Source organism: Rhinoderma darwinii, chromosome 11, assembly GCF_050947455.1.
Source record: "Rhinoderma darwinii isolate aRhiDar2 chromosome 11, aRhiDar2.hap1, whole genome shotgun sequence".
Lineage (NCBI taxonomy): Eukaryota > Metazoa > Chordata > Amphibia > Anura > Rhinodermatidae > Rhinoderma > Rhinoderma darwinii.
The window spans coordinates 63,323,655-63,341,597 of NC_134697.1; the positions used below are offsets into that span (position 1 = coordinate 63,323,655).

The window sequence follows — 17,943 nt, forward strand, 5'->3', positions numbered from 1 at the left end:
ATTAAGTGCATTACCTGTTTTTTCAGTTGGCCCTAATTGCCTGCTATATACTGTATTTGAGCCTTGTTATATATTACGATTTCACAGTTTTAATCTGAATGTTCGGAGACAAAAGACTGGAAACTAAGTTGAATGTTCTTAGTCTTCTAGAGCCTACACCCTTTTCAAAATTAGAAAGATAGGAACTGTCATCATCGATCAGGCCTCATTGCATCTCTTTTTCCCCACATCTCCGGCTCTCATAAACTGTTTGTTTAGTTTCCTTCATTGCTATGGATAAAGAACCAAAACTGGGGAGATTGTCCCTGAATTTATATATAGATATTACCTCCACTTTCGTGTTGGTCATACCCCTCCCCCTACCGTTCTATACCCTCTCCTTTAGGAAAGGTAATGATAAATGTTATTACATAGACCACCGGTTCACTCAGATTTCCTTGCACAGTACTGTATTATTAGAATGGCTATGGTAGCTATTACTTATTCTATTATTAGAGGTCTTAATATCTCACAAAAAAGGTTGCAAATATTCTCCCTTTTGTGCAAGTACAATATGGGCATATGTTTTTTTGCAAGGAACTTACTTGAAAGGAGCAAGATCCCCACCTTGTCTAATACCTATTTCAAATATTCGTATCATAGTTGCTTCCATGGATCATCCAGAGGGTTAGCATTACCATAAACAAATTACTTTTGATTACTCAGTGATGCAATCTGATCCTGAGGGTCCTTTTTTTATTTGTTGAGGGCAAAATTGGAAATGTTATAACTTCTTTAACAAATTTAAATGCTCCTAATTCTTTGCAAACTAAATTAATTAGAAAGACGCTGATCAAATCCAATGCATTTGCCGAGGGTATTAGATTAGTTGGGGGAGATTTCAATGTGGCTCCCATTTATTGACACATCTACATGTACCTCAGCCCCTTCCTTCCATTAACTTCAGTAGGCTCCAAAAGGCCCAGCATTTTGCTTATTTCATTTAAACATGGTGGCTACATCACACATCTGTATTTTTCAGCTGTACATAACTTTTTTCAAAGATTGGACTACCGATTTATTTCTGCCAACCATATAGATCTAGTACACAAAGTAGACATAGGACCTTCTACTATTTCTGATCACGTCCTTATTCCCGCCTATTTAGCCATTTACCATCTAAAACATGGTCTAGGATGTCAAACAAAACACTGTTGAGTAAGGCATATAAGACATACGTTTGGGATGAACTCATAGCCTTAGGGGCCAGAAAGAAGAAAAAAAGGTGGTAAATTCTCTCATCTCAAATATGTGCATTCGAGTCCATATATAAGCGGTCCCACTCTTAACAGGTAAAGACTGATCACAGACATTATCTACAGAATCATCTGAACATGACCACTGACAAACAATTCCAATATGCAAAATTCAGGTACTATGCACATGAGGATATAAGGAACAGACTAATGGCATGTCTCTGGAAAACTATTATTACTTTATCAAGCATATACAAACCGACTTGGGTACAAGAGTCTCTTCTACTAAACAAATAGCAGTAGAGTTTCATAAATGTTACCTCTTTATGTAATCTGGAGAGTGGTATGGTGTCCCCCCCCTCTGACCAAGGGTGTTCCCTAAAATGAACTCTTTTTTTTAAATGCCCTTACCCTTCCCGCTCTTAGCAAGCCGAACTGTAACGAGTTACCGACACCATTTTCTGTAAAATAACTAAATTTCACTAATCTTCTTGATGCCCATGGGTGAGAGTCCATACCTGGGCGGCCTACCGGTAGTCTGCTATGAAAACTCTTCTCCCTCACATTGTGAAATGGTGCTCTGCTCTAATGAAGGAAGTTCCACTACCAGAGAAAGCTCTGGAAGCCACAATAACTATCATTATTTCAGAAGGAAAGGATTTGGAGAAATGTTTGAGTTACCAAATTATTTCTTTGAACATCAAAATATTGGCAAAACTTCCAGCTAAACGATTATGCAACCTTCTCCCCCAAATGAATTAATCCAGAACAAACTGGATTTTTTCCATGGAGTGAAGAAAAGCAAAACTCTACCTGAATTATACATGTCATACAACATGCTATCAACCACATTCCGCTTCCATTTTAGTTCACGGGAAGTTAATGAATTAGTTAATTTCAGATTCAAAATGACACCAGACAGGGCTACCCACTGTCGCCAAGTCTCTTTATCCTGGTAACGAAGACCTTGCTCCAGGCAATTGGGGAACATCAACATATATTAGATCAATTTCACAGCTTTGGTGCCCTGTCAAATTTTAAAATTACCTATGATAAATAAGAGGCACTAAATGTATCTGCAACAAACAAAATCATAACGAAAACCCAAAAATACTTTTCCTTGAATTGCAATTGTCACAGCTAAAATACCTGGGCATGCAATTTACTAGCGACCCCACTCACTTATATAATGCCAACTACCTCCCCTCACTGAATAATACCCACAATCAGCTCCAGTGTCTGTCTTAAACCATTTGTTTCATAGATGGGGAGAAAAAACCTTTTTCAAAGCTTTAATATTTCCAAAGTTTATATATGTGTTACAAATGGCCTCCATCTTTCTCTTACTCAATTTTTTTAAACGAGTTAAGTCACTCTTTGTCTTTGCTTAAGAAAGGGAAAAGAATAAAAACAATGAGGGTTTGGTCTCTCAGACATCTTTACCTATTATAAGGTAGTTTACTTGGCCAGGTGGCTGCAGTTGTGTAGACCCTGCTTCAGACCACTTGGATTAGACATTGAGTTGGTTTCATTGGGTCTAGATGTGTTGCCCTGTCTGTGGGACAGTGAAAAAACACATACAATCCCTAATCACATCTCTCAAGGTACCATTAGGACCTTTTAAGATATGAACTCTAAACATGACCCCCATCTCACGGCTATGATGCCAGCTAGACTGTTGCCTCACCTGTTGAGACCAACACAGTGAAAATCACAACCTTTTTTTTTTAACACATTTGCAAACTCATCACTGATCCAAGAGGCAAAATCATCAAACCTTCTCATCTCTTATCATCCATAAAGGGTACTTTATTTAATTTTCAGCAGTAAGCAAACTTTAATTCTTCCTGCAAATCCTTTGTAACTCAATTCCCATCATTTAATGATCCAACCTGGCTGGAAAAACATCTAGTAGAAGATGCCTTTCCACAAAGATCAGTGTTTATATTAGAAAATTAACTTTTATCCCTTAACGTTTCAGAAGTCCTGGCCTTTAACAGAATTTGGGGGAAAAAATGGATAGAAAGTTTACCGAATCTAAAATAGCCCTAATGCAATCTAAATCTCATTGTTTTTCTAGATGCGCACGTATCCAAAAAAATGTGTTTATGATTTTGACTAGATGGTATAAAACCCCCCCTCTTTTTAAAACAAATCGAGCTAGCAACTTCTGATCTTTGCTGGTGCTGAGGCTCAGATACCGGCTGATTGCTAAATATATTCTGGCTATGTTCAGCTATAGGTACATTCTGAAAAGAGATAGAGAAAGCCGTAAGATCCATATGTGCCTCTATTATCCATTTGACATCTGAGTTGGTCCTGCTATGGATGCCTCACTCTACATGGGTCCCAGACAAAAACAATGTGATAACCAATTTGGACTTCTTATACCACTGAAATAGCTAAGCAAAGACCCACCAAAAACAGATCTTTGGCTTAATAAGCTGGAACAAATAGATAGGTTGGAAGAAAATCTAGTTGGGAATTGAGATCAGATGTGAAGTTTATCAAACTGTGGCAACGATTGATTACATTTATGGAGAAACCTTGGTCCTCTAACGCCACACAACCAAGTTGGGTTGGGATACTTGCCTTTCCTTATAGCAGTTAAAGCGGTGATGAACTATTACAATGTACTTATCTGCAAAATACCTTACAAACTCTTGTAAGTTTTCTTTATTCATGCACTTGTTAGTACCTTTGCGAATGGTCAGTGATCTCTTTTCTCCTTTTGTTTACTTGCCTAGGTGGTACATAACTACTTTCTACTCCCTCCCAATACCCATGTCGATTTGTATTTATATATCCTAGGGGTTATATATATATATATATATATATATATATATATATATATGCTATAAAAATCAAGTCTTCCTTAAAGGGTTGACTATAGTCTCGACACTCCACCAGCTTTAATGCAAACCATTTCTGCTGGAATTTATACAAACACTATACAAATACCTTATGGCCAGGATCTCATACACAAAAAGTTTTGATGCAGTTTTTGGCTCAGTTTTTTTTAAACCAAATACAGAAGTGAACACAAAAGAAAGGAGATGCATCAGTCTTTTCTTTATATCTTTACTTTGTTTTGGACTTCTGTCTTTGGTTTAAAAAACTGAGCCAAAAACTGCATAAAAACTGTGTGTGATGCTGGCCTAAAGGAGCATTCCAAGAAAAACTTTTTTGTTCCCCCTCCTCCCCGGTTGATAATTGTAATGGCATAAACATTAGTTAAGTTAGAAAACTTACTGAGGGCTTTATTCATGTATTTTCATTCTCTTTTCGTTAGATAACGTGACCCCTGAACTCATTGATTCCCACAGCATCTGCTGTTTGGGCCAGAAGTCAGTTTCTCTGTTCATTCCTATGAAACGCTCAATGTCTGTGTATGTATGTATGTATGTATGTATGTATGAACAATTAATTTCACTAATGGCCGAAAAGTCCCTGGCCTAGGGGTGTATGCATATGTGCCAGTTTTGTGGCATTTTTGCTGTTTGGATCTCTCCTCATGAAGAGGGGTGTTCTAGTTAAAAAATAAAAATGGCAAGAATTTCAAGCGTTTTTTACTAGCTTTTTTTGTGGAGATCTTGAATTCTTATGTAACGGCCGCCGCTCCCCGCCACCGTAAATATTTATCTCTTCATGCCAGATTCAGGATCTTGGCCTGTACTGCATTCTTCCATCACTCTCCTCTGGTGGCGGCCTCCCTTGACATCGCTCTCATTTTGCACCTCGTGCACTCCATAGTGTGTGCTGACCCTTGATCCTTTAAAGGACCAGTGCATGCCAAATTCTTTACCAGGTATAAAAGGGACCACCCCCTGTCCACCATTGCTTGAGCAATTAGGTTTCATTTGCTTGCTAGAAATACCCTGCTTTATCCTTTGTTGGATTTCCTGTGTCTTGATTCTGCTTGTAGCTTTGACTATGCTTGCCTGCCGCCTGCCGACTTTACCTGACCTGCGACATCCTATAGAGAAGTCTATACGAGAAACAAAAGAAAAAATATGCCATAACCAGAGCCTGTTGCACTTTGAAAAAATTGCCACTGACCCTAAAAACTAAAACGCTTTGTATGTAGTGCTTTCTGTAATTCACCATAGACTTTAAAGTAACATTTTACTGCAAAGTTGTTGACCTAAAAAAAATGCAGTGAAAAACATCAAGGAAAGCGCCTGTGAATTAGACTATTATGCATTTGCACATTTTTCTTCTTCTGTTTACTACTGTATATAATATACCCGCTGAAACTGCCCCCACAATGTATATTGCCCACATAGTGCTCTCCACACAGTATAATGCCCCATAGCTGCCCCATACATTATAATGCCCTCACACAGAATAATTCCCCTATAACTGCCCTCCACACAGTATAATGTTCATATAGCTGCCCCCACACAGCCCCAATAAAAATAATAATAATATGCATACTCACCTAACCCCGTTCCAACAACGAGTGGAGGAAATCCCTCTTCTCCTGCGGTCTGTGCAGCTCAGGTCAGACAGGCACGATGACGTCACTGCCTCGCATCCAGGGATACATAGTGAATGGCAGAGAAGGGACCTTACGGCCCACTGCTCTACCATTGGATTCAGCTGTATCTGCATCCTAAAGATGAGGATATAATTGGAAAAAACAAAATGCGCAAGATGACGTCGATTAATTTTTGGGCTGAATTTAGTTTACGGTTTTTTCCCCATTAATTGCCCAGCCCTACTGTGTAGGATTCCTTGTGGTGAAAGCAAACTGGTGATTGGTACCAAAAAGAAATGAAGCACCGAAATATTATGAAGATATACATGTTCATCTTCACTTATTCTAACTCTTTCCTTATAGTTTATAATAGCTTTCATTCGGGAAACCTATTTATTGCTGGCAACAAATTAGTCATAATATTGTGCAAGGCTAAAGCAATAAATTATATGCCATTTACATCAAATGTCTAGACCTCATTGTTTCTAATAGTTGCGCAAGCTTGCATCACTTCCCATAGTGATACTGAAGTTGGGCTCTATAAATGATTATAGATCTGTTTATTAATGGTGAAAAGTGAATCCAGACGACTAGAAAGTTTCTGCTGACACCTAAAATTTTGGGTTGTTTCAAATGCTGTATGTGGCTACTAAAATAATCAAACTATAGAAATCTCTCTCTCTATTATACATGCACATACAAGTGTTTTGGGACAGGACAAATAAGCTAATACTACAAAAATGATAAACATATTACAATGCATGAATTGCACTATAATGTCATATGCACCACACTTATCTTTTTATTGTGAGGTCTCACAAAATATTTATGAACAAGTCATAGAACCCTTTATACATTTGTTGCGTCCTGAACATATATGTTAAAATTGCCAAACATACACCGTTCAGCCATAATATTAAAACCATTGACAGGCAAAGTGATTAACATTGATTATGTCATTACAATGGCACCAGTCAAGGGGTGGGATATATTAGGCCCTGTTCACACTGAGTTTTTTGCTGGCGGAAAAATCAGCCTCAAAATTCCTTCAGGAATCAAATGGTGTGAGCCCACCTGGCACGACAAGGCGTCCTCCATAGGTGGGGACCTACTCTGCACATACACCCAGAACTGGGACTAAGCCTACATATACCTGGGGATGGTAGGAACCAGCATTAAACTAATTAAAGAGGCTCTGTCACCATTTTGTAACTGCCTTATCTTCTACCTAATCTAATAGGCGATTTAATGTGGATAAGTAACGTGTTGTTTTTTTAAAAAATATACGTTTATTTTTGACAAAGTTCTGAGCATTTTAAGTGTTATGCATATTTGTTCTTAAAGCCCAAGTGGGCGTTTTTTTTCGTTTTCAAGGCTGGGTTCACACGACCTATTTTCAGAGGCGTATTATGCCTCGTTTTAAGCCTGAAAATAGGGCTGCAATACGTCGGCAAACATCTGCCCATTCATTTGAATGGGTTTGCCGACGTACTGTGCAGACGACCTGTTATTTACGCGTCGTCGTTTGACAGCTGTGCAGGGCACTTCTTTGCCACGTAATTTTAGCTGTTCTTCATTGAACTCAATGAAGCACAGCTCAAGATTTACGAGCGTCTCAGACGCCTCGTAAATTACGAGGAGGAGCATTTACGTGTGAAACGAGGCAGCTGTTAACAGTCTGTCTTTTCACACGTACATGCCTCTCATCGTGTGAACATACCCTAAAGAGGAGTGTATGACGCTGACCAATCAGCGCCATACACTTCTCTTCATTCATGTCCAGCTTAATCCACAGCACAGCGTGCTCTCGCGAGATCATGCTGTGCTGTCACTTACTCCCACATTAACTTTACCGGAGTTTCGGGAGAATGAAAAGACATCGCCTCCTGGCACAAGATAGGGCAGTTATAAACTGGTGACAGAGCCTCTTTAAAATCACCCAGGCAGAATGGGAGGAGTGCAAGAACAAAAAATGGAGGCAGTCACTAACCCCACATATATAGATCACACAAACACAAAAGTTTGAACAGCACATTCCAACAAAATTAAACAAAACGTGTATGCCTGTGACTGCAATTATACAGCACGTGTTACACGTACCACCTGCCTAAACATTGTTGCAGACCAAGTACAACCCTTCATGGCATTCCCTTTTAGCAGTGGCCCCTTTCAGCAGAATAATGTGCCCTGCCACACTGCAAAACTTGTTTGAGCATGGGGGGTGTGCAGGAAAAAAGGCCCCACCTCACAACTTGCAGAACTTAAAGGAACTTCTGCTAACTTATTTGGTGCCAGATACCACAGGACAACTTCAGAGATCTTGTGGAGTCCATGCCTTGACGGGTCAGAACTGTTTTGGTGGCATGAGGGAGACTTAATCAGTGTATGTCAGGGGTGTAGCAAGGTGGGGGCAGGCAGGTTGCGTACCCTGGGTGCTGGGTACCAGGTTGTATAGATATGCCATAAAAGTGGATCGTGGGTGTCCAACTTCTGGGAGCCCCACCAATCTGTTTGTGTAAGGGAAGTGATTGGGCATGCGCAGTAAATCACCATTTAAGTGAATGTGAGGTATGGAAATAGCAGAGGGAGCAAGTTAATATGCCATAACAGCACATAGTGAAAAAACTCCTTTAAATAGTCATAAGTAAAATCGGTAATGCAGTATTATACAGCAAAAATATTCTTTCACAGCAATTACATCCAATTGTTCATGTCCCTTCCACATACTCCAATTTCCTGGCTATAAATTGTTATTGTTCTAAATGAGTGTCCCTTCCTTTAAATTCCTTAGTGTCCAGACTTTGAATAAACTACTTCCTATTGAATTATGTATTACTGGGAATCTGTGCTAAAAACTTGCTGTCAAAGTATCTGCTTCGGCGCGTACGGTCACAAAAAATGTATAAAATAGCAGTTTCTCATTATAGCATTTAAAATGCCACATGTAAGACTACATAAGGAATTTACCATTTAAAGAAACACTGAGGGAGTCATTTTATTTGTTTTTTTTGTCGCAATTCAGACAATCGGGAAAGAAAATTCATCAAAAATGGCTCCTGTAAATATACCCCAGAGTGTTTCTTTAAACAGTAAATCCCTGATGGGTAAGGCCAGCATCACATATGCAGTTTTTGTGCCAAACACAGAAGTGGATAAAAAAAAAACGCACGTATAATGTGATATGTTTTCTCTCTTTTGAATCCACTCTAGTGTTTGACTCAAAAAAACTGCATGTGTGATTCCAGCTTCCATACAGACAGGGAACTGTGGCCGGAAGTCTGTAACAAATCATGTTTAATTTGGTGCCGATATTCAGCCAGATTTACCGATGCGGAGAGAAGAGGAGATAAAAAAAAAGACCATAATCCCCTCCCATAGTGCTCCTGTAGCCAAGAGTCCCTTCGCTAGTCTGGTCTCTGTGCAGCCGGCCTCCCGGGATAACATCTGGTCCCATGTAACGCTGTAGCGATCACATAGGATGAAACATCATCCCAGGAGGCTTCTGTAAAAGGCTGCAGCTTTTCTGACAATTAATTTGGATGGAAAATCAGCAGCAATTCCACTACACATGCAGGGGACCTAAGGCTGGAATCACACATGCAGTTTTGATTCAGTAGTTGATGCAGTTTTTGGCTCAGTTGTTCTTTTAGTTATACCTTTCCTTCCTTTTAGATCCACCTCTGGCTTTGGCTCAAAACTGTGTGTGTAATCCTGGCCCAAAGGAAAGAGTAATATGTCTCCTGTCTATTTTGTATCCACCCCTGTGTCCAATCTATAATCCTACTGTGTTAATCCAGAGGAAGGCAAAGCCCCCATGAGGTTGATACCAATTGCCTCATTAGGGTAAAAATTCCTCCCTGACTCCAAATATGGCAATCAGAATAAATCCCTGGATCAACATCCCATCTCCAGAATCTAGTACTAACAACCTGTAATATTATATTTTTCAAGAAAGGCATCAAGACCCTTCTTGAACTTGTTCAGAGAATTAACCATCACAACATCCTGTGGCAGGGAGTTCCATAATCTCACTGCTCACACAGTAAAGAATCCTGTCTGTGACAATGGTGAAGCCTTTTCTCCTCTAGACGTAGAGGATGCCCCCTTGTCCTTGTTACAGGCCTAGGTGTAAAAAGATCATTAGAAAGATCTCTGTCATGTCCAGTTATATATTTGTACATTGTAATGAGATCGCCTCTAAGCCGTCTTTTTTCTAAACTGAATAGCCCCAGGTTTGATAACCTTTCTTGATACTGCAATCCGTCCATTCCCTTAAAGAGGCTCTGTCACCAGATTTTGCAAACCCTATCTGCTATTGCAGCAGATCGGCGCTGCAATGGAGATTACAGTAACGTTTTTATTTTTAAAAAACAAGCATTTTTGGCCAAGTTATGACCATTTTTGTATTTATGAAAATGAGGCTTGCAAAAGTCCAACTGGGCGTGTTTAAAGTAAAAGTCCAACTGGGCGTGTATTATGTGTGTTACATCTGGGCGTTTTTACTACTTTTACTAGCTGGGCGTTCTGACGAGAAGTATCATCCACTTCTCTTCAGAACGCCCAGCTTCTGGCAGTGCAGACACAGAGCGTGTTCTCGAGAGATCACGCTGTGTCGTCACTCACTTCCTGCCCCAGGTCCTGCATCGTGTCGGCCACATCGGCACCAGAGGCTACAGTTGATTCTGCAGCAGCATCAGCGTTTGCAGGTAAGTAGCTACATCGACTTACCTGCAAACGCCGATGCTGCTGCAGAATCAACTGTAGCCTCTGGTGCCGATGTGTCCTCGCTCGTCCGACACGATGCAGGACCTGGGGCAGGAAGTGAGTGACGACACAGCGTGATCTCTCGAGAACACGCTCTGTGTCTGCACTGCCAGAAGCTGGGCGTTGTGAAGAGAAGTGGATGATACTTCTCGTCAGAACGCCCAGCTAGTAAAAGAAGTAAAAACGCCCCGATGTACACACATAATACACGCCCAGTTGGACTTTTACTTTAAACACGCCCAGTTGGACTTTTGCAAGCCTCATTTGCATAAATACAAAAATGGTCATAACTTGGCCAAAAATGCTTGTTTTTTAAAAATAAAAACGTTACTGTAATCTACATTGCAGCGCCGATCTGCTGCAATATCAGATAGGGGTTGCAAAATCTGGTGACAGAGCCTCTTTAGCTACCTTGGTCGTCCTTCTTTGCACCTGTTCTAGTTCAGCCATGTCCTTCTTATACACAGGTGCCCTAAATTGTACACAATATTCCATATGTGGTCTGACTAGTGCAATGTATAGAGGCAAAACTATGCTCTTGTCATGAGCATCTATGCCTCTTGATGCAGCCCATGATTTTATTTGCCTTGGCAGCAGCTGCCTGGCACTGGTTGCTAAAGATAAATGTACTGTCCACCAATATCCCCAAATCTTTTTCAGTGGTAGCTTCACTCAGTGTTTTACCATTTAATGCATAATTGTAAAATATGTTTCCTCGGCCCAAGTGCATAGCCTTACATTTATCCACATTAAACGTCTTTTGCCATTTCTCTGCCCAAACCTCCAGCTTCCCAAAAGCTGTATTACATTATCCTCCTATGATTGCTTTACAGAGCTTAGTATAATCTGGAAAAACTGACATTATACTCTGTAAACCCTCTACAAGGTAATTTATGAACATATTAGGCCCTGTTCACAGAGTTTTTTTGACGTGGAAACCGCGTCAGAAAAGCTGCCAAAAAACGTCCAAAAATACCTCCCATTGATTTCTATGGGAGGCGGAGTTGTACGCCTCTGACCTCCCATTGACATCAGGGAGGCAGAGAAAGCGGATTTCGCAGTGTCTTTTGCCTGCAACGCACAATGGGCGCAAGCGAAAAACGCTGCGAAAATCGGTGTGCAGGCAAAGCAAAATCTGCCTCAAAATTCCAAACTTAATTTTGAGGCAGATTTTCTGCCTGCAAAAAACTCTGTGTGAACCCAACCTTAGACAACATAGTGGTAATGTATCAGCTAGTAAAAATGTGAGAATTAGAGCAGGGTTGGTTTCAATTGATGGATATTGATCTTCTGCTCTCTTCTATTCCTGTGCTCTAGTCAGTCTGAGCAAATTGCTTTAGCCTGATACCAGTGAATTTGGCAATTAGCCCAATTTTAGCATATAGAATAGTAAAAGTTTAATTTTAATCGTTCTTTCAGGCAGTATTTTCTTTTTTTATTTATCAATTAGCAAAATATAAAGTGACTGAGCAGAAGAAAAATCTAAATCAAATCAATATTTGGTGTGACCAACCTTTGCCTTCAAAACAGCTTCAATACTTCTATGTGCCCAATTCTCCACTGGCACAAAGTCATGGATTTTGTAGGATTATAGTCCCGTGTAGGATTAACCATTTATACCAAACAGTTGATAATGATGATTTTCATATGTAGATTGAAAAACAGTATTTAACAGAAACAGCTGTGTAGGAGGCTTAAAACTTGGTGAGGAACATCCAAACTCTGCTACAAAGGTGAGGTTGTGGAAGACATTTAATGCCACAGGTCCACCATGGCAAGACTGAGCACAGCAACAAGACACAAGGTAGCTATACTGAATCAGCAAGGTCTCTACAAGGTAAAGATTTCAAAGCAGACCGGGGTTTCAAGATATGCTGTTCAAGCTCTTTTGAAGAAGCACAAAGAAACGGGCAATGTTGAGGACCTTAGATGCAGTGGTTAGCCAAGGAAACTTAGTGCAGCAGATGTCAAATCGGAAGATGTCAAGCAGTGCCATCAGCTCTGAAATGGCAGAAACCAGTGGGACCCAGGTACACCCATCTACTGGTTAGAGAAGTCTGGCCAAAAGTGATCTTCATGGAAGAATTGCACCCAAAAAGCCATACCTTTGAAGTGGAAACAAGGCCAAGTGACTCAACTATGCACTGAGACATATGAACTGGGGTGCATAAAAATGGCAGCAGGTGCTCTGGACTGATGAGTCAAAATTTTGGCTGTAACAGAAGGCAGTTTGTTTGCCGAAGGGCTGGAGAGCGGTACTATAATGAGTGTCTGCAGGCAACAGTGAAGAAGGGTGGAGGTTTCTTGCAAGTTTGGGGCTGCATTTTAGTAAATGGAGTTGGTGATTTGGTCAGGATAAATGGTGTCCTCAATGCTGAGAAATACAGGCAGATACTTATCCATCATGCAATACCATCAGGGAGGCGTCTGATTGGCTCCATATCTATTCTGCGGCAGGACAATGACCCCAAACATACAACAGCCAATGTGATTAAGAACTATCTTCAGCCTAACCCCTTCCCATCGCAGCCATGTTTCTGATTTTCATTTTAAATTTTTCCTCCCTACATTCCAAAAGCCATAACTTTTTTATTTTTCTGTCGATATAGTCCTATGAGGGCTTGATTTTTGCGGGACGAGTTGTAGTTTTTCCGTTGCACCATTTATTGTGCCAAATAATGTACTAGGAAATGGGAAAACAATTATTTGTGGCGTAGAAAATGAAAAAAACAGCGATTCCTCCATTGTTTTTTGCGCTTCGTTTTTACGGAATTGACTGTGCAATTAAAAAAACATGTTCACTTTATTCTCTGGGTCAATACGATTACGGCGATACCAAATATATATAGTTTTTTCTATATTTTACTACTTTTACAAGTAAAAGCCTAAGTGTAAAAAATAAAATTAATTTTGTGTCGCCAAATTCCGAGAGCCATAACTTTTTTATTTTTCCGTCGATTAAGTGGTATGAGGGCTTATTTTTTGCGGGATAAGCTGTAGTTTTTAATGATACCATTTTGGGGTACATGCAAAATTTTGATCACTTTTTATTTCCTTTTATGTGGGAGATGAGGTGACAAAAAAATAGAGATTCTGGCATTTAAATTTATTCTTTTTTACGGCATACACGTGTGGGTTAAATAATGATATATTGTAATAGTTCAGACTTTTATGAACGCGGTGATACAAATTATGTTTATTTATTAATTTTTTTACTCTGCTCTAGGGGGAAAATGGGAAAAGGTTTTTTTTTTAAACTTTTAATATTTAAATTTTTTTTACATAAAAAAACAACTTTATTTGACTAATGTTTACTTTTTTATTAGTCCCCCTAGGGGACTTCAACCAGAGATCGTTAGATCGCTTGTACTATATACTGCAATACTATTGTATTGCAGTATATCGTGATTCTGACAGCCGACACCGCATCGTATGGAGCGGGTTCACTCCGTGAGCCCGTTCCATACTTCCCCTACCCGACTTTGGCATATGGATACGTCAAATGTCGGGAAGGGGTTAAAGAAGAAAAGGAGCCCTGGAAGTGATGATATGGCCCCCACAGAGCCCTGATATTAACATCATTGAGTCGGTCTGGGATTACATGAAGAGACAGAAGGATTTGAGGAAGCCTACATCCACAGAAGGTCTGTGGTTAGTTCTCCAAGATGTTTGGAACAACCTCCCTGCCGAGTTCCTTTATAAAATGTTTGCAAGTTTACCTAGAAGAAGTGATTCTGTTTTGAAGGCAAAGGCCACATCAAATATTGATTTGATTTAGATTTCTCTTCTGTTCATTCATTCAAAACTATTAACACTTCTATTTCTGAAAGCATTCTTACTTTGCAGCATTTTTCCACAGCTGCTTACAACTTTTGCACAGTTATATAAGATCACCAAAGTGCTGACTCATGTATTCATTATGAGGACATATATGGTTAAAGGGTGTTCTGACCACTAAGAATAATGCCTATTGTGTCTCAAATGTCTAAAGATAACAAAGTGTAATACTCCTACCGTTTAAATTCTGCACCCTTCCCATGTTCTCCTGCCGTGTCTTATTTATCTGGGCCAGAGATTAGTTACATGGTCAAGTGTCCGGTACAACACATAGCGAGGGATCTCTGCATCGACGGCCCAGGAACAGTGCATAATTCGAACAGTAAGTATGTAACATTTAGTTATTTTTAGACATTTGGAGCCCAATAGGCATTCTTATGGGTCAGAAAACCATGAAACATTTAACTTGCATTCCTGTCCAGCAACCAAGTGTTTTTAAAACGCAATCCTAACAGTCATATAATTGATTGTATGTTTACAGCTCAAAGAAGACACTTACAGGATGATTAAGCTGTAGTGTCAGAAACCACATGTGGTTTTGTAGACAACCTTTTAGGCAAGTTTACCTTGCAACTTCCTGTGTAACATCTTAGATAGTATGTGGTCACATCCTCAGCACACATTTTACTAGATATACTTTCGTAAAGGTTGCCTCCTAAGACTGAAATGTCTTGTGTTTATAAGGGCGCATACACATTGCGTTAAAATCTGGTATTTAACACCTGGCTTTGAGGTAAGCCATGATTAGAATTGTCAGGTTCAGTCAATATTTCATGTGTATGGCCAGCTTTGGACAAGTGGAGAATTGTGCACCTGTTTGAAGTGATCCCCCCTCCCTCTAGAATATGTCTCATACTGTGTGTGAAGCAGCTTCATGCTGATAGGACAGCGTCAGAAGCTCCACCTCAGGACAATCGCTGCTGTTACCTCCCACTTGTCTAATAAAGGTTAATTTACATATTTAGAAAAATGCTTCTAACTTTGCAAATAATAAGCGTTTTTTTAAATAAATAAAAAAATCACACTGTAGTTATCAGCAGCAAAGCGCCTATTAGATTAGTTAGGAGATAAACTGGTGACAGAGTCCCTTTAAAGGGAATGTGTCGCTAGAAAATTTTATTTTTTATTTTTAGTTAAACTGTTAGTATATTAATGATTAAACATTGTTCTAATTTATAACATTTCCCTGTGCTGGTCACTAGAGGGAGCAATTCCCAAAATTGCAGCATTGGCATGTGGTAAAGCAACCACTTTGCTTTATACTGCAAAATTTGAGAAGACACACTCGCTCTAGAGTCCTCAAACAATCCCCCCTCCTTTAGCCTGGCTAGTGCCAGGAGAAAGGAGGGGATTGAATGTAAAAACCTCCTACACTGTGTGCTGCCATTTTTTGAGCTAATACACAGTGTAGTAAGCTTACATACAATGTAATCACACAGTATAACACGAACATACACAAACCTAACTTACCTGCTCCTGCCGCCGTCGCTCGCTCCGGTCCATCCGCTTCGTCTGCTCCCTCCGCTCCTAGTGCTTGCTACAGAACACATGTTCGGAAGCCGCGACCGGAAGTAGTAATCTTACTGTCCGGCCGCGGCTTCCGGTCCTTAAGAAAATGGCGCCGGATATTGCTCGGCCGAAGACCTTCCATTTGGACGGTGTGGGAGCTGCGCATGCGCCGTTCCCACACAGACGGCGTACACCATAGTGAATGCGAACGGCTCCCGTTCGCATTCTCTATGGGGATGTGTGTGCCGTATTCCATCTCTGTATGTGTCGTTAATCGACACATACAGAAATGAAAAAAAAAATGGCAGCCCCCATAGAGAATAAAAAGTTAGAAAATAAAAAATAGTAAAACACACACAAATAAATAAAAAATGTTTTAATAAAAAGCAAATTGACATAATTTTTTTTTTTTCGCGACACCCATCCTTTAAAGGTATATTAATTTACCCCTGTTTTTAAGTATAATTTGGTCACTGAAAGAGACAAGAGGTGGGGAGCAAGGACACGCCGCTATGGCGACGCCAGTGAAGCCAAGTATTGACTTTTTTTCTGCTCTGTTTTCCGCATCGGCAATTCCGGCCGAATATCTGCACCACAGTTTGGTGCGGTCCTTCGGCCAGAACTCCCTGCTGGTTCTAGGTTGGATTTGCTGCCTACTTTTCCGCAGTGTATCCGACCTGTGTGAACATACCTTAATGGAGAGGGACGTGCACTTGTAATGCTAGCTCTCCCCCAGCTTCTGCTTTTTTTAGTTGCTCTTGTGGTCTAAACTGTACTGCAAAAAGGGGTCAGGAGACCTCCAATTAATCCTGATTACTGGGCATCTTACTCATGGGACCCTCATCTATCAGAAACTAAGGCATATTCTTTGGATCTACATGTCTTTTGCTGGAAAACCCCTTCATGTCAATCCCAGAGCAAGCTGTTATAAACAATATGGAATTGTTATTTCAATGTAGCAGTTAAGAGATCAAAAAAAAAAAAAAGAGCTCTGTTTACATCCGCGTCATTATTTCCATTTTTCTGGTCCGACACAGGAACAGAAATACTAAAATAAGATAAGTCACACGACGGACACCAAGGTGCCCGACAGAACCCATTGAAGTTATTTGGTTCCGTCAGGTTTCTCTCATTTTCCTGGACTAAATAGCACTGCATGCAGCACTATATTATCCAGAGTTTCTGATGGAATCGGAGATGGACACAGCGGTGAATACAGCCTTAGGCTGCATGCACAATTCGGTTATACGGCCGCTAATGACGGTTCCGTGTAAAACGGACCGCACACGGGTGGCTTCCGTGTGCAGTCCGTTGTTTCACGGACCAAATCAATGAAAAGGCAGATACTGTTCCGTCAAAAACGGGCAGAAGAAGGACCGGTCCTATTTTTGACGGAACGGCCGGACGGTTCCGTTAAAACAACGGAAGTGTGCATGGCCCCATTGAAACGAATGTGTCAGGGTGCTAGCAGTTAAAACAATGGATAGCACCCTGATGAAAAAAAACCTGAAGTGGGCATGAGGCCTAAGGTGTACATTAGAAAGTACAATATCCTTTCTAGTTGAAAAGGAGGTTATATTTTCCAATTAGCAAGTACATTATTTACTAATGCTAATAAATGCTAATAAATAATAGAAAAAAAAAAGGTCTAATTGTGGTGTATATGGCATATGAATATGCACAGTTCAGAGTGGACCATTGACATTAAAAACGAAAAGTGATTTTGTCGCCACTCCGCCCACTGAACGATCCTTCAGAATAACAGTTGGTAGTGTGCACTGTATGGTAATGAGCATGTCCCTCTCAGCTGATTGTCCAAGATGGATCATGTGGTTAGTTCCAGGAATCCTTTGTTGTCAATATTTGGGGGGGCTTTGTAAATGAGTCTCTTAAATGGTATTTTCTCCTTGTGACAGTGATTAATACCTCTTGTGTCTGGCAGGCAGTAGTTTAATGGAATTGCAATGTTGAGACTAGAGATTCGGCCGTGCAGATACAATGAACTGCTAGTTTGCACACAACCAACAACAGTAATATTTGATCAAATATTTCCCTTTAGGCCTCATTTACACAACCATATTAGTTTTGCGGTCTGCAAACCGTTGCTGTCCATTTGAC

General features: G+C 40.2%; 2 protein-coding genes across 6 annotated transcripts in view; one reads left to right on the forward strand and one right to left on the reverse strand.

The window, feature by feature from the left end:
* CDH23 (cadherin related 23) overlaps positions 1-17,943 on the reverse strand; it is an 818,455-nt gene that overhangs the window by 96,497 nt on the left and 704,015 nt on the right. The gene's annotated exons all lie outside the window — the stretch shown is intronic.
* The window catches only part of VSIR (V-set immunoregulatory receptor), a 47,600-nt gene that overhangs the window by 9,959 nt on the left and 19,698 nt on the right, over positions 1-17,943 (forward strand). Inside the window, exon 1 of one of the 3 annotated variants that reach the window (XM_075841680.1) lies at positions 14,556-14,638. The exons of the other annotated variants lie outside the window; for them this stretch is intronic. Coding sequence (XP_075697795.1) covers positions 14,563-14,638 — 76 coding nt within the window. The 5' untranslated portion in view covers positions 14,556-14,562. Of the gene's footprint in view, positions 1-14,555; positions 14,639-17,943 lie in introns of those variants that run through there. 3 annotated transcript variants of the gene reach the window in all.